Source organism: Fusarium falciforme, chromosome 1 (assembly GCF_026873545.1).
Source record: "Fusarium falciforme chromosome 1, complete sequence".
NCBI classification, from domain to species: domain Eukaryota; kingdom Fungi; phylum Ascomycota; class Sordariomycetes; order Hypocreales; family Nectriaceae; genus Fusarium; species Fusarium falciforme.
The window spans coordinates 3,771,140-3,785,344 of NC_070544.1; the positions used below are offsets into that span (position 1 = coordinate 3,771,140).

A 14,205-nucleotide genomic window follows, 5' to 3' on the forward strand; every position below is an offset into this window, starting at 1 on the left:
CTGAAAAAAGGTGGGCGAAGCAGTCGTCCAATGGGAGTGATAATGAGAGAATGGTATAAATCAAGCGCACTGAGAGGCGGACACGACCGGAGAGAGTGGCGATCGTGAATCGGCGGACGCTTTCAAAAGAATTGAAAATACAAACGAGGCCTTTCGACGCAGCAAGGAGAGGCGATGCGTTTGGAGGATGGAAGGGAGAGAAAAAGAGAGGATCGAGGAGTGTGGACGCGGGGACGGGGGGACGAAACAAAAGATATGGATCCTTTGCACCATTTCCTTTTTCAGTGTCGACGGAGGTGACTGCTCAGTGCTCAGTCGACTCAAGGCTTGACTCTCTCCCAACTTGCAACGGCCAGGCCGCCCCTTGGAGGCTTTTATCCAAGGGACCCCTGTCCCTGTCCCCTGACCGCATGCGAGCCCTCGTTGGCCGAAGGGCTTCCCACCCATGCCGACGCCCCTGGCTAAGGCTCCGAGAAAGCAACACACCCTGGCTCCGCGCCAACGTGGGTTTTCCAAGGCGAGTGGAACAGATGCAGGCCTCTGTCCAATGGCATGTTATCTCTCGTACCCTCCCTGGTCTTCGCTCCACTGAAGTGGCTTTCCGCCGGCTCCTCTTTCTCCTCCTCTTAGGGCGAGAGGGAGAAAAGCCCGCGGCCGGCGCCAACAGAAAACCAGCTGATGTCTCTTCCCAGCTGTGAATGGCAAGATCGGTGGCCCGACTGCATTATTCAGTGCAGGGGCGGTATCTCTTTGTTTCTTTGTGCCACCCTCGGCAATGCGTCAGCTGTAAATCGTTGCAAAACAATGCGTGTGTGTGTGTGTGTGTGTGTATCTAGAATCTATTGCCGTGGTAGACGCGCTTCAACTTACACGCTCAAAGACGGAAGCACATGGACATGCACTGCACCATGCGGCCCATCGTGGTCCCACCGCGTCTTTTTCGTCCTTCTTTCCAATTTTCTTCTTTTTGCCTCCCTCGTTGGGCTTTGCTTTGTCCCCCCTCTCACCATTTTGGGTCCGGTCCGTCCTCCCTAGGTAGGTTGGCTTTGTGCTGGGTTGTGCTGTGCAGATTGGATGCGGCCTTTTGTTCAACCCTCCCCTCCATCAACAACAGTCACGTTTTTTTCGACGTTGGGGACGCGACTCCCCCACCAGGAACCCTACACTCCCATTCACCGTTCAATACAACCCTCCAGCATCACGCACCAACTCTTGCACACAATCCATCCCACCACTCACTGACTTGCACCGACCCGCGCGCTACGCCAACCCAACCAGTCGCCAACGTTGGAGCGGGCCTGAAGAAGGAACAAGTGTCCATCTACCGAGTCACATCCGTTGGCCCAAAATCACCAGGGATGGATGCAACCTGCAAGCACTCAACTGCAGTCGACGCCCAACTCTCTTTGACAGCTTGGCTCACCGGACGCAAGATGCACTGTACGGCGGTGATGAGTTGTCCTTGCTCTAGCCCAGCTGGCCAGCGCACAACCCGACGATACGCACCCGCAAACGTTTGTCTTTCCCTGGCCTGCGTCCTGATTTCTGCTTCCAGCGACCCACTAGTTGGCTTCTGGCCTGATCAAGCCCGCAACTCAATTACTGGCTAGAGATTTGAGCATGCCATCCCATCGTCTCCGGATGGGATGAACCGTCTGGGCTGTGTGTGCGCGGGCGCGTCTCCCGCCACGAAGCCACGCCGCGCCCCGATCATCTAGGATACCCCGTTCATTAAGGAACCTTGGTCCATTGAGGAAGCAAGACGAACCGTAACATGGCCTCGTCGGGGAGAGATTGAGGCGTCCCTCAGGGCCGTCACGGCACAGGGCCTCTTCAGGCCGTGGTTGGCCCCTTCTCCAGCTGCTCGTCCACGTTCTCTCCACACTCGCTCAAGGCCCAGGTTCGCCGCCATGGGGGTCATGGCTGATCCCGCTCGAGAAACAGCCGTCCCTCGCTCATTGGACCCTTGTCTCGACGCCTCGAGCGCCCTTACCGTCCCTCCTGTTTCAGGCCCCTGGACACGTCCCCTTGTGCCTGCGCAAGCGGGCCCGGCTAGGCGACAGCTGGAGACCTGGGAAGCGATCCGGACGTGACGAGATGCAAGAACACGACTAAAGAGCCTGATAGACCAGTTCATCATCATTCATCACTCATTAGACCTTGACGCCAACGCCTGCGCACTACTCGATGAACAACACAAGGTCACATTACAGTTCCTCCCAAACCCCTGCTTCGCGCCCGTCTCCTTTGGGCAGGGTGCCTTAATATGAGAGGAGACAAGAGACCATCAGCCGGAGGAGGCCCCTGCTCATCCATCTCGTGGTATTTTTGGGTTGGACGATCCTCCACCGTCGATTAACGAACGTCAAGAAGGGTCACAGCTTCAACCGCCAAATTCAGTGAGTGTCTTGGGACCATCATGCACCACCGTCATCCCAGCACGGCCATGCCATGCAGGTACCAGACATTGGCACAAGCTCTCTCACTCTCATGATCTTGTGATGCAGCGCACAAGGACTCATTTGCAAGGCAAATTACACCACCTACTTTTGATAGTACAAGTGTCTGTGAGCGTACGATGCGTTGCGCCAAGTACCACCGGCCTATTTTGTGCGCCTTTGACGCAATCGGGTTCGATCTTTAATGAGCCGACCCATCCACAAGAGCATCATGATCAATTGCTCAATCACGGCACGGAACAGTCAGTTTGGCACGGCTTCCTAGTCTTGTGTGTGTAGGTTCACTTAATTCAGCCTTGTCCTGCAGGGGCAAATCCTATGCTATGCGCTTCGCCCCGTTGACCCAAAACGGGCTGTGATGTTTGAGAATGTTGCTTTTCCGTTCCCGTTTGCCTAATCTATCTAGTCCACGTTGTATTCATCCAGTCCTCCCGCTGTGAAACAGTCCTTGTACGCCGGTGTGTTTCCTCCAAGCTCGTAGTTTATGGGAGCCCCCAATTGAGCAAGACATGGCTTCGATATGGGCCAGAGACATTGCCCACTAGGGTCGCCTTAGGGGTCGAGTGAGACATGATTCCAATCCAGATCGGGGATATCGGTTTCTTCTCTTCCTGATTCACCTCTTCGGCATGGCCGGATTCTCGATTAATCCTCATCCATCGAATCATCATCCTCCTTCTCATCTCCCTCATCGTCGCTCGAGCTGTCATCGTCCTTGTTCACACCAACCAGGCGGTCCTCAGACTTGCCGCTCTGCTCCGGCACCCGCTGGGCAAAGGCCTTGCGCACCGACGCGTTGGTGCTGGTATCCCACACGTGCATTGTGCCCTTGCTGCCGGCAACGGCGAGACGGAACGCAACCTCCGGATCGGGAGCGAACGTGGTGGAAAAGACCTTTCCGACGTCGAGGTTGCGCGAGACCACGACCGACGGCCCAGTCGGCTGGATGTTCCACAGCTTGACTGTCTTGTCGGTCGAGCCGGTGGCCATGTACCCGGGGACCACGGGGTTGATGTCGAACGACGACACCGACTCGTCGTGGGCCTGCAGCGTCCAGACCGCCTTGGTGTGCGTCGGGTCGGACGGCGCATTTCGGATGTCGTGGTAGTGAATGACACCGTTCTCAGTCGAGACGAAGAAGAAGTTGGGGTCGTGGGGATCCCACCGCACGTTCTCGACGTCGCTCTCGACTCCCCATCGGGGTGCCTTTGCGTCCGGCGCGCGCATGTCGGCCGCCACCACGGTGCGATCGTAGCTACCACTCAGCAAAACGGTCGCCTCGGTCGCGTGCCACGCCAAGGAGCACACCTTGTCAGTGTGGTAGGTGTACGACTTGGCGCACTTTGTGGTGTTGAGATCCCACAGCTTGACCGTCTTGTCGGCCGAGGCAGAGGCCAACAGGTTGCGGTGCTGTCGGTTGGCGGCCAGCGAGAGGACCGCGTCGACGTGGAACTGGTCATTGGCCTTCTTGGACTTCTTCTTCTTCTTCTTGAGCTTCTTCTCCTCCTCGGCGTTGCCCCCCTGGCCGAGGATGGCGTTGGGGTACATGCAGTCGATGGTATCGAGGTCCCAGATCTCGATATCCGGGTCCATGGTACCGACCGCCACAAAGTTACCCGTCGCATCCTTCTCCGCGTCGGGCTTGTTAACGGGCATGTCAAACCACTCGACGCACAGCGGGATGGCGGGGAGCATGATGTCGTGGTGCACGTAGAGGTTGTCGGCGGCATCCTCGTAGACGTAGACCTCGAGGTGAGCCATCTCATCTTCTACCTTGGCCGACACAATCAGGTTGTCCGTCGCCAGGATCTGGAGGTCTTCCCGGTCCTCTTCCTCGTCCAACTTGTCGGCGTCGATTGTGATGTAAGGGTCCTCCTTATTCGACTCGTAGTAGGCAAGCGATTTGATGTTGCCAAACATGCTCATGCCCTCGCCTTGGCCGGGCTTATCTTCTTCTTCGTCGTCGTCGTCATAATGTTCCAGGTCATACTCCTTCAAGTCATCGTCGTTAATGTCAATCCTAGACGCCTCTGTTAGTCTGCCGTATCGTCAGTCGTCTCTCGAGCTACATACTTTGTCTTCTCGGCCGGCTTATCGTCATCATCCTTCATGTCCGCATCCTCCTCCTTATCCTTGGCACCATCTTTGGCAGCGCTCTCCTGCGCCTCCTCCAGGTCTTCTTGGGCGTCGTCGAGCTGGAGCTTTGCGAGCTCCGCTATCCGCTCAAACTCGGCCTCGTCGAGTGTGTACTTCTTGGGGAAGGGCGCAGCGAAGCCCCTGGGGACCCATTGCGAGGCTGTGATCATGGACGACATTGTGACTGTCGGGGTATCTTCTGATGGTCTTGATGAAGCCCAGTTGCGGTGCAGAGGTGGGCGCTCCAGATAAATTTCCTCCAAAAATTTCTTGGTGGGGTTTATCGATAAGGATTTTGAAAATCCGCTTGGCTTGGTCTGGAGGTTGAGTTGCATTGGTCAAATACCTACCAAGTAGCCCGGTGGTTGCTGAAATTCATGAACTGCCGTCTAGATGGGTTCACGAGCTCAACTTGCTTGCTATTTGCTTTACTTTAAGATCGCTCGGTAATGTAAATGATCTTCAACTTCTGAGCATATGACTTAAGGTGTGTCTTTTGCTGCCGTCCAGATCTCAGCGACAAAAAATGCTATATGAGACTTCACTACTTGGTAGGAAACAATATTATCTGAACACCTCAATCACCTCAAGAAAGTACCATAATCACCTATATTGCTCAAACATCAACTGTTATGCAAGGCTGGGCATCCCCCATCCAAGTTGTATATCCCGGCTCTGGCGTGGAAGTACAGGGTGTTTAGATCACATTCCTTAGTTGCAGTCATTTCGACCAGCCGAGCTGCTGATCGTTATTATACTGTTCGCGCATTTGACGAGTCATAAAAATAAATAGTTAAAGATGTATTAATATACAGAATTCTGATATCCATGAGGAAGGGAACTCAATTCATACCCTCTATGAGATGTCACATTGCACGTGATCTCCGCCTTATCTTATCTCACCACCTAGGCAGCTTGATTGTTTTCTGGTACGAGAATCGTCTTTTAGACTGTTCGGTCAACAACGCAAAACTTCACCACCGCTAAAATGGCCGACGATCGAGAATACGACGGATACAATCCCAATCCAAAGAGGCGCCGGCTGGATTCCGCGCGCCCACACCCGCATCAAAGGTTTCAAAATGGATCGTCGCGCGGCTCAACCCCTCGAGCGCAGTCGCGGTACGCGCCTACACCTCCTCGGGAGCCTGAAGGACCAGCACCAACCGAAGAAGACTCGTTAGTACTGGATCGCGACTGGTACGGAGGCGATGAATTTGGAGGCCACACGTTTGGAGATGATACCCATAACCCCTTTGGCTCTTACGAATCAACATGGGAGACACAACGACAAGAATCAGTACAGCACGAAAAGATGTCGAGCCGGTTCGACGCCCGACGGGAACAGAGACAGCGGGAAAATGATGCCTGGGAGACGAATCGAATGCTCCAGTCAGGTGTTGCGCAACGAAGAGACGTGGCAGCCGATTTCGACGACGACGAGACGACCCGAGTCCATTTGCTGGTGCATGATCTGCGCCCGCCATTCTTGGACGGCAGGACGATTTTCACCAAGCAGCTCGAACCAATCCCTGCGGTAAAGGACCCTCAGAGTCACATGGCTGTATTCAGTCGAAAGGGCAGCAAGGTAGTCAAGGAAGCACGGCAGCAACGAGAGCGACAGCGACAGGCCAAGGAAGCTACAAGCATGACCGGCACGACACTGGGAAACATCATGGGGGCGAAGGACGAGGATGGCGACTCTGCGTTACCGGTGCCGGCTGAGGATGATGTCGACCACAGTGAGCGCAAGGGCAACAAGTTCAGCGAGCACATGAAGAAATCAGACGGCGCAAGTAACTTCAGCCAGAGCAAGACATTACGGGAGCAGCGAGAATACCTTCCTGCTTTTGCAGTTCGCGAGGATCTCCTCCGCGTCATCAGGGAGAACCAGGTGGTCATCTGCGTGGGTGAAACGGGTTCGGGCAAGACGACCCAGTTGACCCAGTTTCTCCACGAGGACGGATACGGAAGCACTGGCATGATCGGATGCACACAACCACGTCGAGTTGCGGCAATGAGTGTGGCGAAACGAGTGGCTGAAGAGATGGAGGTGAAGCTCGGAAGTACCGTCGGTTATGCGATCCGTTTCGAAGACTGCACCAGCAAGGAGACGGTCATCAAGTACATGACAGACGGTGTCCTTCTTCGAGAGTCCCTCAATGAGCCCGACCTGGACAGATACTCGTGCGTCATCATGGACGAGGCGCACGAGCGTGCGCTGAACACGGATATCCTGATGGGTCTGTTTAAGAAGATTCTCCAACGGCGTCGCGATTTGAAGCTCATTGTCACCTCTGCCACAATGAACTCGAAGCGTTTCTCCGACTTCTTCGGGGGCGCCCCCGAGTTTATCATCCCCGGTCGAACGTTTCCTGTTGATGTCATGTTCCATCGGTCTCCGGTGGAGGATTACGTCGACCAAGCTGTCCACCAGGTACTGTCGATTCACGTCTCCATGGGCCCTGGCGACATCTTGGTTTTCATGACGGGTCAGGAAGATATTGAAATTACCTGCGAGCTGATCCAGAAACGACTGGATGCGCTCAATGATCCGCCCAAGCTCAGTATCCTGCCCATTTACAGTCAGATGCCAGCAGATCTCCAGGCTAAGATTTTCGACAAGGCTGCACCTGGTGTCCGCAAGTGTATCGTTGCCACCAACATTGCCGAGACAAGTCTAACGGTTGATGGTATCAAGTACGTGGTGGATGCTGGTTACTCCAAGATGAAAGTCTACAACCCCAAGATTGGTATGGATACCCTCCAGATCACACCAATCTCGCAGGCGAATGCCTCGCAGCGTTCGGGTCGTGCTGGTCGAACTGGGCCTGGAAAGGCGTTCCGACTATTCACGGAGAAGGAGTTCAAGGAAGACCTCTACTTGCAAACGATTCCTGAAATCCAGCGCACCAACCTTGCCAACACAGTCCTGATGCTCAAGTCACTAGGTGTCAAAGACCTCTTGGACTTTGACTTTATGGACCCCCCTCCCCAGGATACTATCACGACCTCGATGTTTGATCTCTGGGCCCTCGGGGCCTTGGACAACCTTGGCGAGCTCACAGAACTCGGGAGGAAGATGAGCGCTTTCCCTATGGACCCATCCTTGTCCAAGCTGCTTATTACGGCAGAAGAGTATGGCTGCAGTGAGGAGATGATCACGATCGTGTCCATGCTCTCAGTCCCCAACGTCTTCTATCGGCCCAAAGAGAGACAAGATGAGGCTGATGCTGCCCGTGAAAAGTTTTGGGTGCACGAGTCTGATCACTTGACGTACCTCCAAGTTTATACGAATTGGAAGGCCAATGGCTATTCAGATGGCTGGTGTGTCAAGCACTTTTTGCACCCCAAGTCGTTGAGGCGAGCCAAGGAGATTCGTGAGCAGCTCTTGGATATCATTCGAATGCAAAAGATGGAACTGACGAGCTGCGGGATGGACTGGGATATTGTCCGGAAGTGCATCTGCTCTGGATACTACCATCAGGCCGCCAAATACAAGGGTTCAGGGGAATACATCAACCTGCGGACGAACCTTGGAGTACAACTACATCCCACGAGTGCCCTCTACGCCGGGCACCCGCCCGACTACGTCGTGTATCACGAGTTGATCCTCACCTCCAAGGTTTATGTGTCAACGGTTACGGCGGTGGACCCGCATTGGCTAGCTGACCTGGGAGGCGTCTTCTACTCGGTCAAGGAGAAGGGATACTCGGTGAGGGAGAAGCGAATCACCGAGGTCGAGTTCAACCGGAAGATGGAGATTGAGGCTAAGATGGCTGATGACAAGCGAAAAGAGGAGGACCGGAAGCACGCGGAGGAGGAGCGGTCTCAGAAGAAGAAGAAGATTGGCTCAGACGGGAAGAAGTTTGTGACGCAAGGAGCTGTGAAGAAGCCCGTCATCAAGAGGCGGGGGAGAGGGTTCTAGCGATGGGTATCATATAGCATTAGAATATAATTGAACATGAGCCAGCGTTCTGGGTTAGGCAAACTTGGTGTACCTTGTTATTGGCTTGTTTCCTAAGTAATACCTTGCTTGTTCTCAGTGCTCTCTCTTGTAGGATTGTGTTGTTTCTGCTTTTAGGTATTGCGTCTTGTTTGCTCAGCGTGTGACATCAAAACTGTCTTCTCCCTCGACAATCTCCCGGTCTTCCTTTACGACCTTGGTCACTCTGGCATGCCTGGGCCCATAATCCACATCCTTGAGGAACTTGGTTAGGATATCTTCGGTGGCTTGGGCCTCGCCCTCGACCTGCCCAAGCAGTCAGTACTACCGCAAATAATCGAACGCAGTGTCTGGAATCACCGTATTATCCCGCGTATTTCGGCACCATCCTGTGACCCCATACTCTCGAGCCTTCTTCCGCGTAAAGTATCTGCTCTTGGTTAGATATGCCGCTCTCGGAACATCTCAGTGGGACAGAGCTTCGTACCGGAAGCCGACACCTGGTGACGTCAGTTGAGAGCTCTGGAATGACGCGGGACAAACATGCCTTGGACAGTTCCGTGAACGACAAAGTATACCTTGAGGCATGTCAGTGATGGGCCTGTACAGCTGAGAATGAGATTGCATACCCGCTTCGTCATGGTTGCGGTTTGGTGTACAAGGCAAGTCGTCACGTTTGATAGGAGCTGCAAGTGCAGAGAGATGTAGGGATGGAGGGACAGGTGTGTTACACAGCAACTACAGTGCGTGCATTAAACGATCTTGCATAAATAATAGCTACACTTTATAGGAGACCCAGACCTAGAGTTGCTATGGCTTTTAATGTCATCCAATCTTGCTCAACCCAAGGCAAGCTTGTCTTAGACACTGTAGCGGGTAATTTGCGGGTCCATCGATAAGATAAGGTTTTGGCTAGTTGATGTCACCAGCCGGATGTCACCCAGAGCAGATCAATCCATCCCCAGCTCCTTTGAACCACGAACAAACAAACCATTCACACACACCATCGCAAGCAAGCCGGTAGCCGTCCATGGATACTGCTCCGACTGCAGAAGCGGCGCCGGAGCCCATACGGTTCCGCGCCGGCAAGAAACGAAAGGCTTACCGCCAGCGCACCGAAGACCAAGATCAAGACTCTGCAGACACTCCAAAGTCTCCCGTCAGCGCGACCGCTACGGCACCCGAGGACACAGCAGCGCAGAAAGATACAAACGAAGATGACGGAGATGCTTCTGTCGCCGCGGCGCTGCGGCTGCGAAACGCGCGGAGAGGACGACTTGGCGGCGTCGCCTTTCGCAACTCGAACCGACCCGACGACGAGATCAACCACGAGCGCGCTCTCGTGCCCCGAGAATCAGACGAGGCCTCACACGACGCCGTGCTAAACAGCGTCGCGAATCGATTCACCCACCAGACCGGAATGCTGGCCGACCTCAACGACAAGCACATGTACGTCTGACCCCTCGGGCACCGCACCTCCCACCACGCACAACTAATCATTCAAGGATGGAGTACATAGAATCCCGGCTGTCTAATCGCGCGAGTGGGAACGCATCCCAGAGCAAATCATCCTCCGCACCTAGATCCGACGCTGCGCCGCATGCGACATCCGCGCCACCAAAGGAGACCAGCGGCCGCGAGGTCATGCAGGGCCACCTGATGGAGATTGACCTCGGCGACGATGTACGGGACCGCAACGTGGCCAGAACGGAGCGCATAACGCAGGGCGGCGGCGGCGCCCAAGAGGACGTCCCGCAGGGGCGCCGCGCAAAGAAGCCCAGGCTTGGGAGGGACGGCAAGCGGTGGCGCCCGCGAAACCGTCGTGGCAGCGACGCCATAAAGCGAGACCAGCTCGTTGAAGAAGTCCTCCGTGAAACTCGGCGTACGTTGATATTCCCTGAACTCATACATGAAAGATGGTCTAACAATTCCACCAGTGGACGTGTACGAAATGCCCGATCAGGCCAACAAGGCCTCCGAAGTTGAACAGGACGGCGCGGCCGATGACCGACTGGCCGAAGAGTTCCGCCAACAGTTCCTTGAGGACGTGGCTCAGAGACAGCTGCGGAAAAAGAAGCCCGCCAACCAACCTGCACGACCTGGGTCCGAGGATGTCCTCAAGGGCCCAAAACTGGGTGGCAGTCGCAATGTTCGGGCACAAATGAGGGACCTATTACTCAAGAAGGAGAAGGAAGGCAAGAAATAAAGTCAATGGGGCGTTCTCATCCTTGTTCTATAGGTGTTTTCGGTTCGTCACATGGGTACACACATTGGGTTGGCTTGGCTTGGGTAACTATCACGTACACATTATCATGCATCAATAGAATATATACGATTGTTCACAACTTGATTCGACACAGGATATTTAACGATTCGAGTTCCCTTGTTCGTATTGACTGCCTAGTCTGTAATGATCGATGTTATATCCTTCTGTCGACCCAGAAACCTAACCAACGGGTGAATCATGGAGATACTTCCAATATCCATCCATGTTCCCCGAGTTGAAACCAAAAACTCCTTTACCCAACCCATTGTAGCAAAAAAAGAAATATCCCAAGAGGGCAGCAGCGCCCTATATAAAAAGGAATGGAAAGTCATTTGGCACAGGCGGTGCCAGGGGAGACCATGATTCGCCGTCTTGATCGTGTGCAGGTCCATCTGCTCCCGTCATATGCCCTAACGCCGCATCAATGTGAAAGAAGCCTCATGAACCCCCTAAATGGTAACTTAACGAAGAGCAAGAAGAAGAAAAAAGAAAAAGAAATAGTGATTCTCAAGGAATCACTCATCTAATGTCGAGCTGGAAAGGCTTGAACCGTCCGCCGATTGTAGCGCAGCGGGGACACTTCCTTCGTGCTCCATGCTCGGCCATGAGCACCTCGACACAAGTCGGGCAGAGGCCACAGATACACTCAGTGCATGCGTATGAGTCCTTGAGCAGGGAGAAGCCCTGGCAAGCGGCACAATAAATCTGAATGTTCTGGGCCGAGTATGTCGGTGAAGAATCAGAAAGCCCCCGGGACCCAATGTGAAAGTTTTCGCCGCTCTCACCACTCTCAACAGATGGGAATGGCTCTACAGCATCTTGGCCATAGGATGGAGGTGTCAGAGCCTGTTGGAGAGGTGAAGCTTGGTAGTTGCCAGGTTGGAATTGCGTTTGGTGGGAAAATGGCGGCAAAGATGCCCTGTGCATTGAGACCGGAGACTGTGGGACCTGTTGAGTCGTTAGTAACGCTATCAGGTATTGAAAATTGAGGTCCGGACATACAGGAGTTCGATCTTCATCAATATCTCCAGCAGCAGAGGCAGCCTGATCAGCTGCGTCGATGAGATCTTCCCATCTTTTCCCGAAATCTGTAGAGGGTTCGACAGAAATGGCTTTTCTATCATTCCCCGGTCTGTATCGCTCTTCATTTTGGATTCTCCGCAGCCAGTCGGTTGCGGATCCTCTCGAATTCTTCTTCTTATGGTGAGCCTCCCTTCCTCGCTTTGTTACTGACTGTTTGCGGGGACGGCTAGGACCAAGGGGGCGTTGGAGGGGTGGAAGGGTTGATGATCTCCCGGGAGGTGAGTTTGCGAGGATAGATGGAAGAAAGTCGCGCTGTCTGTTGGACTTGGCCGAGGAATAAGGGTCGCTGGTGATATCGTGATTCGAGAGGTTAAGAGGCGGCAATTCAATTGATGTTCGCGGCCTTCGCCGAGCATCCATATCTGAATAATATTCCTGTTCATCATTAGCCCTGGTCGCCGATGCCTCTGTTATCGATAGGCGGCGGGGTAGCTCAACTTACACTATCGAAATCCATGTCCCGCTCACTTTTGACGCCATGCAGCTCAGCCAGGGCGGCTGCTGCACTGGCAGTGCCAAGCATAGGACCAGACGGAGGTCCAGCACCGCCGAGGTCCTCCACCCGGCGGGGAGTTCCTGGGTTGCTGGACTCGTCGCGGTGATAATTGTGTCGCTCGTGAAAGCCTTGAAGGTGGTCAACGGGCGGGGGCAAGCCGGGCTGAGAGTGGGACAAACCCTGAGCTGTTGGAGCTGAGGTCTGATCGGGATGGCGACGCTCCGACGGTGGGGTATTGATCATTAGCAGGAAGCTCTCTTCGGTCGCCGGAAGCTTGGAAATGTAGTGTTCGGGGTGTGCTCGACGGATATGTTCCTGCATTGAACGATATCTCTTTTCCTATATTTGGTAATTCAAGGTCAGATGAGGGACGTTCCCGAGAAACATGAGACGCTCTCCAGCTCAGTACACTGGCGAGGTAGGGTGGTGAGACATGACGAAAAGGTCGGGCGGGTGCAGGTTCGGGAGACCAAGCCCAGACGCAGGGACAGAGAAAAGGAAACCAGACGTGGGAGACTTACCCCGATACACCTTTTGCGACAGCTGGAGCCATCTTGATTTCTAAGGGGACAGACCACTTCATTGTTAGAGTCTGTAATTGAGAAAGAGGACGTTAAGGAAGATCGAGGCGGCATCTTGACCCCACCATGCGCAATGGCTTGCTGGCGGGGGTTGTGTAGCGATAAGATGCTGGCGATGAAGCTGTATTTGTAGAGGCGATAATTTCAATTGACGGTAATGAAGCTGTAAAAGCTAGGGACATTTCAAGGCGCAGCTCGTTAAAAGCGAGATGAGCTGCCCTTGAGCATGAGCAAGCTTGCTACAGGAACCGTTTCGGAATCGGTCCAATTATGCGGCGGTAGTGGCGTATGCGATTGCGAGGGTCGAGCGAAGTTGCGATTGATACGTCGTTGAAGCTAAGCAATGGGATCGATTCGAGTTAAAATGCTGTAAAACGTTGTTGAAGTGTCGAGAATCGACGAGAACAGCAAAAAAGTTCGAGAGAAGACGGATGATCCGTCGAGAGGAGGGTGGCTGAGTAGCAAGGAAGAAGGTACGGAGGGGAAGGAGGAGAGGTAGGTAAAGTATGGAGTGGGAAAGGAAAGAGGATCGGAGGATGGAGCTTTAGAAGGTAGAAAAAAAAAAGACGGAAGGTGGGAGGCAAAAGATGTTTTTGGGTAAAGCGTGTGAGAACAGGTGAGTAATAAGAGCGAACAAGAAGGCAAGAGCAAAGGAGTGAGTGCAAGAGGCAGACAGACAAAGGGTGTGTGTCGGCGAGTGTGTGGTGTGTGGTGCCGAGCTGAGCTCTGTTCTCTTACACAAGCAAGAACAAGAGCATTTCGGTGCTCCAGACGTTTCACTCGCTCGTCCACACTCACACACCAGACACAAAGATCACTCACGGACCAGATGACCAAGCTTGGAGTGAGAAACACACAGGCGGACCCCGACCGAGGGAAGGGAAAAAATTACATCCAGCAAGAGAGAGAGAGAAAAAAAACTTGCGGGAGGGCGTGTGGGCAACGGATCCAGGCCGGTACCGAAGTGTGCTTCCGCACAGCAACAATAACTGCAGGCGATAAAACCTCGACGACCTCGACAAGGGCACCACAACCACAGCCTGAGCCTGAGCGAGCTCTCCCATGCCTCCTTCGACTGCCAGACCTCCGCCTCCACCACTGGCGATCTCAGCTGCCTCGAACGACTTATCGCCCGGGACCAATGGCGTCAGGACGTAGCTCCGGGGGTGCGGGTACGGGAGCTGTCTAGCAGCCTTCTAGGCCCATGCGAGAAGCAAAAACCCTCTGCCACTCTTTTC

At 54.0% G+C, this 14,205-nt stretch overlaps 5 protein-coding genes across 5 annotated transcripts; 2 read left to right on the forward strand and 3 right to left on the reverse strand.

The window, feature by feature from the left end:
* Positions 1–3,104: 3,104 nt before the first annotated feature.
* NCS54_00106100 (Hypothetical protein) lies at positions 3,105–4,783 on the reverse strand (the record flags this gene model as incomplete). The annotated part of the gene is made up of 2 exons (XM_053146696.1): positions 4,533–4,783; positions 3,105–4,479 (listed from the first exon to the last, which is right to left on the reverse strand). The coding sequence occupies exons 1-2, from the start codon at positions 4,772–4,774 to the stop codon at positions 3,105–3,107; spliced, it is 1,617 nt and encodes a 538-aa protein (XP_053002671.1). The 5' UTR covers positions 4,775–4,783.
* Positions 4,784–5,583: 800 nt separating this feature from the next.
* NCS54_00106200 (Hypothetical protein) lies at positions 5,584–8,523 on the forward strand (the record flags this gene model as incomplete). The annotated part of the gene is made up of 1 exon (XM_053146697.1): positions 5,584–8,523. One exon carries the CDS (start codon positions 5,584–5,586, stop codon positions 8,521–8,523), a length of 2,940 nt encoding a protein of 979 aa, XP_053002672.1.
* A 174-nt stretch (positions 8,524–8,697) lies between these two features.
* On the reverse strand, positions 8,698–9,182 carry NCS54_00106300 (Acylphosphatase-like domain-containing protein; the record flags this gene model as incomplete). Its single annotated transcript, XM_053146698.1, has 5 exons — positions 8,698–8,847; positions 8,902–8,971; positions 9,029–9,041; positions 9,089–9,119; positions 9,171–9,182. 5 exons carry the CDS (start codon positions 9,180–9,182, stop codon positions 8,698–8,700), a joined length of 276 nt encoding a protein of 91 aa, XP_053002673.1.
* Positions 9,183–9,571: 389 nt separating this feature from the next.
* Positions 9,572–10,747, forward strand: NCS54_00106400 (Hypothetical protein; the record flags this gene model as incomplete). The annotated part of the gene is made up of 3 exons (XM_053146699.1): positions 9,572–9,990; positions 10,047–10,423; positions 10,479–10,747. 3 exons carry the CDS (start codon positions 9,572–9,574, stop codon positions 10,745–10,747), a joined length of 1,065 nt encoding a protein of 354 aa, XP_053002674.1.
* A 579-nt stretch (positions 10,748–11,326) lies between these two features.
* NCS54_00106500 (Hypothetical protein) lies at positions 11,327–13,021 on the reverse strand (the record flags this gene model as incomplete). The annotated part of the gene is made up of 4 exons (XM_053146700.1): positions 11,327–11,755; positions 11,810–12,265; positions 12,333–12,725; positions 12,908–13,021. The coding sequence occupies 4 exons, from the start codon at positions 13,019–13,021 to the stop codon at positions 11,327–11,329; spliced, it is 1,392 nt and encodes a 463-aa protein (XP_053002675.1).
* Positions 13,022–14,205: the final 1,184 nt, after the last annotated feature.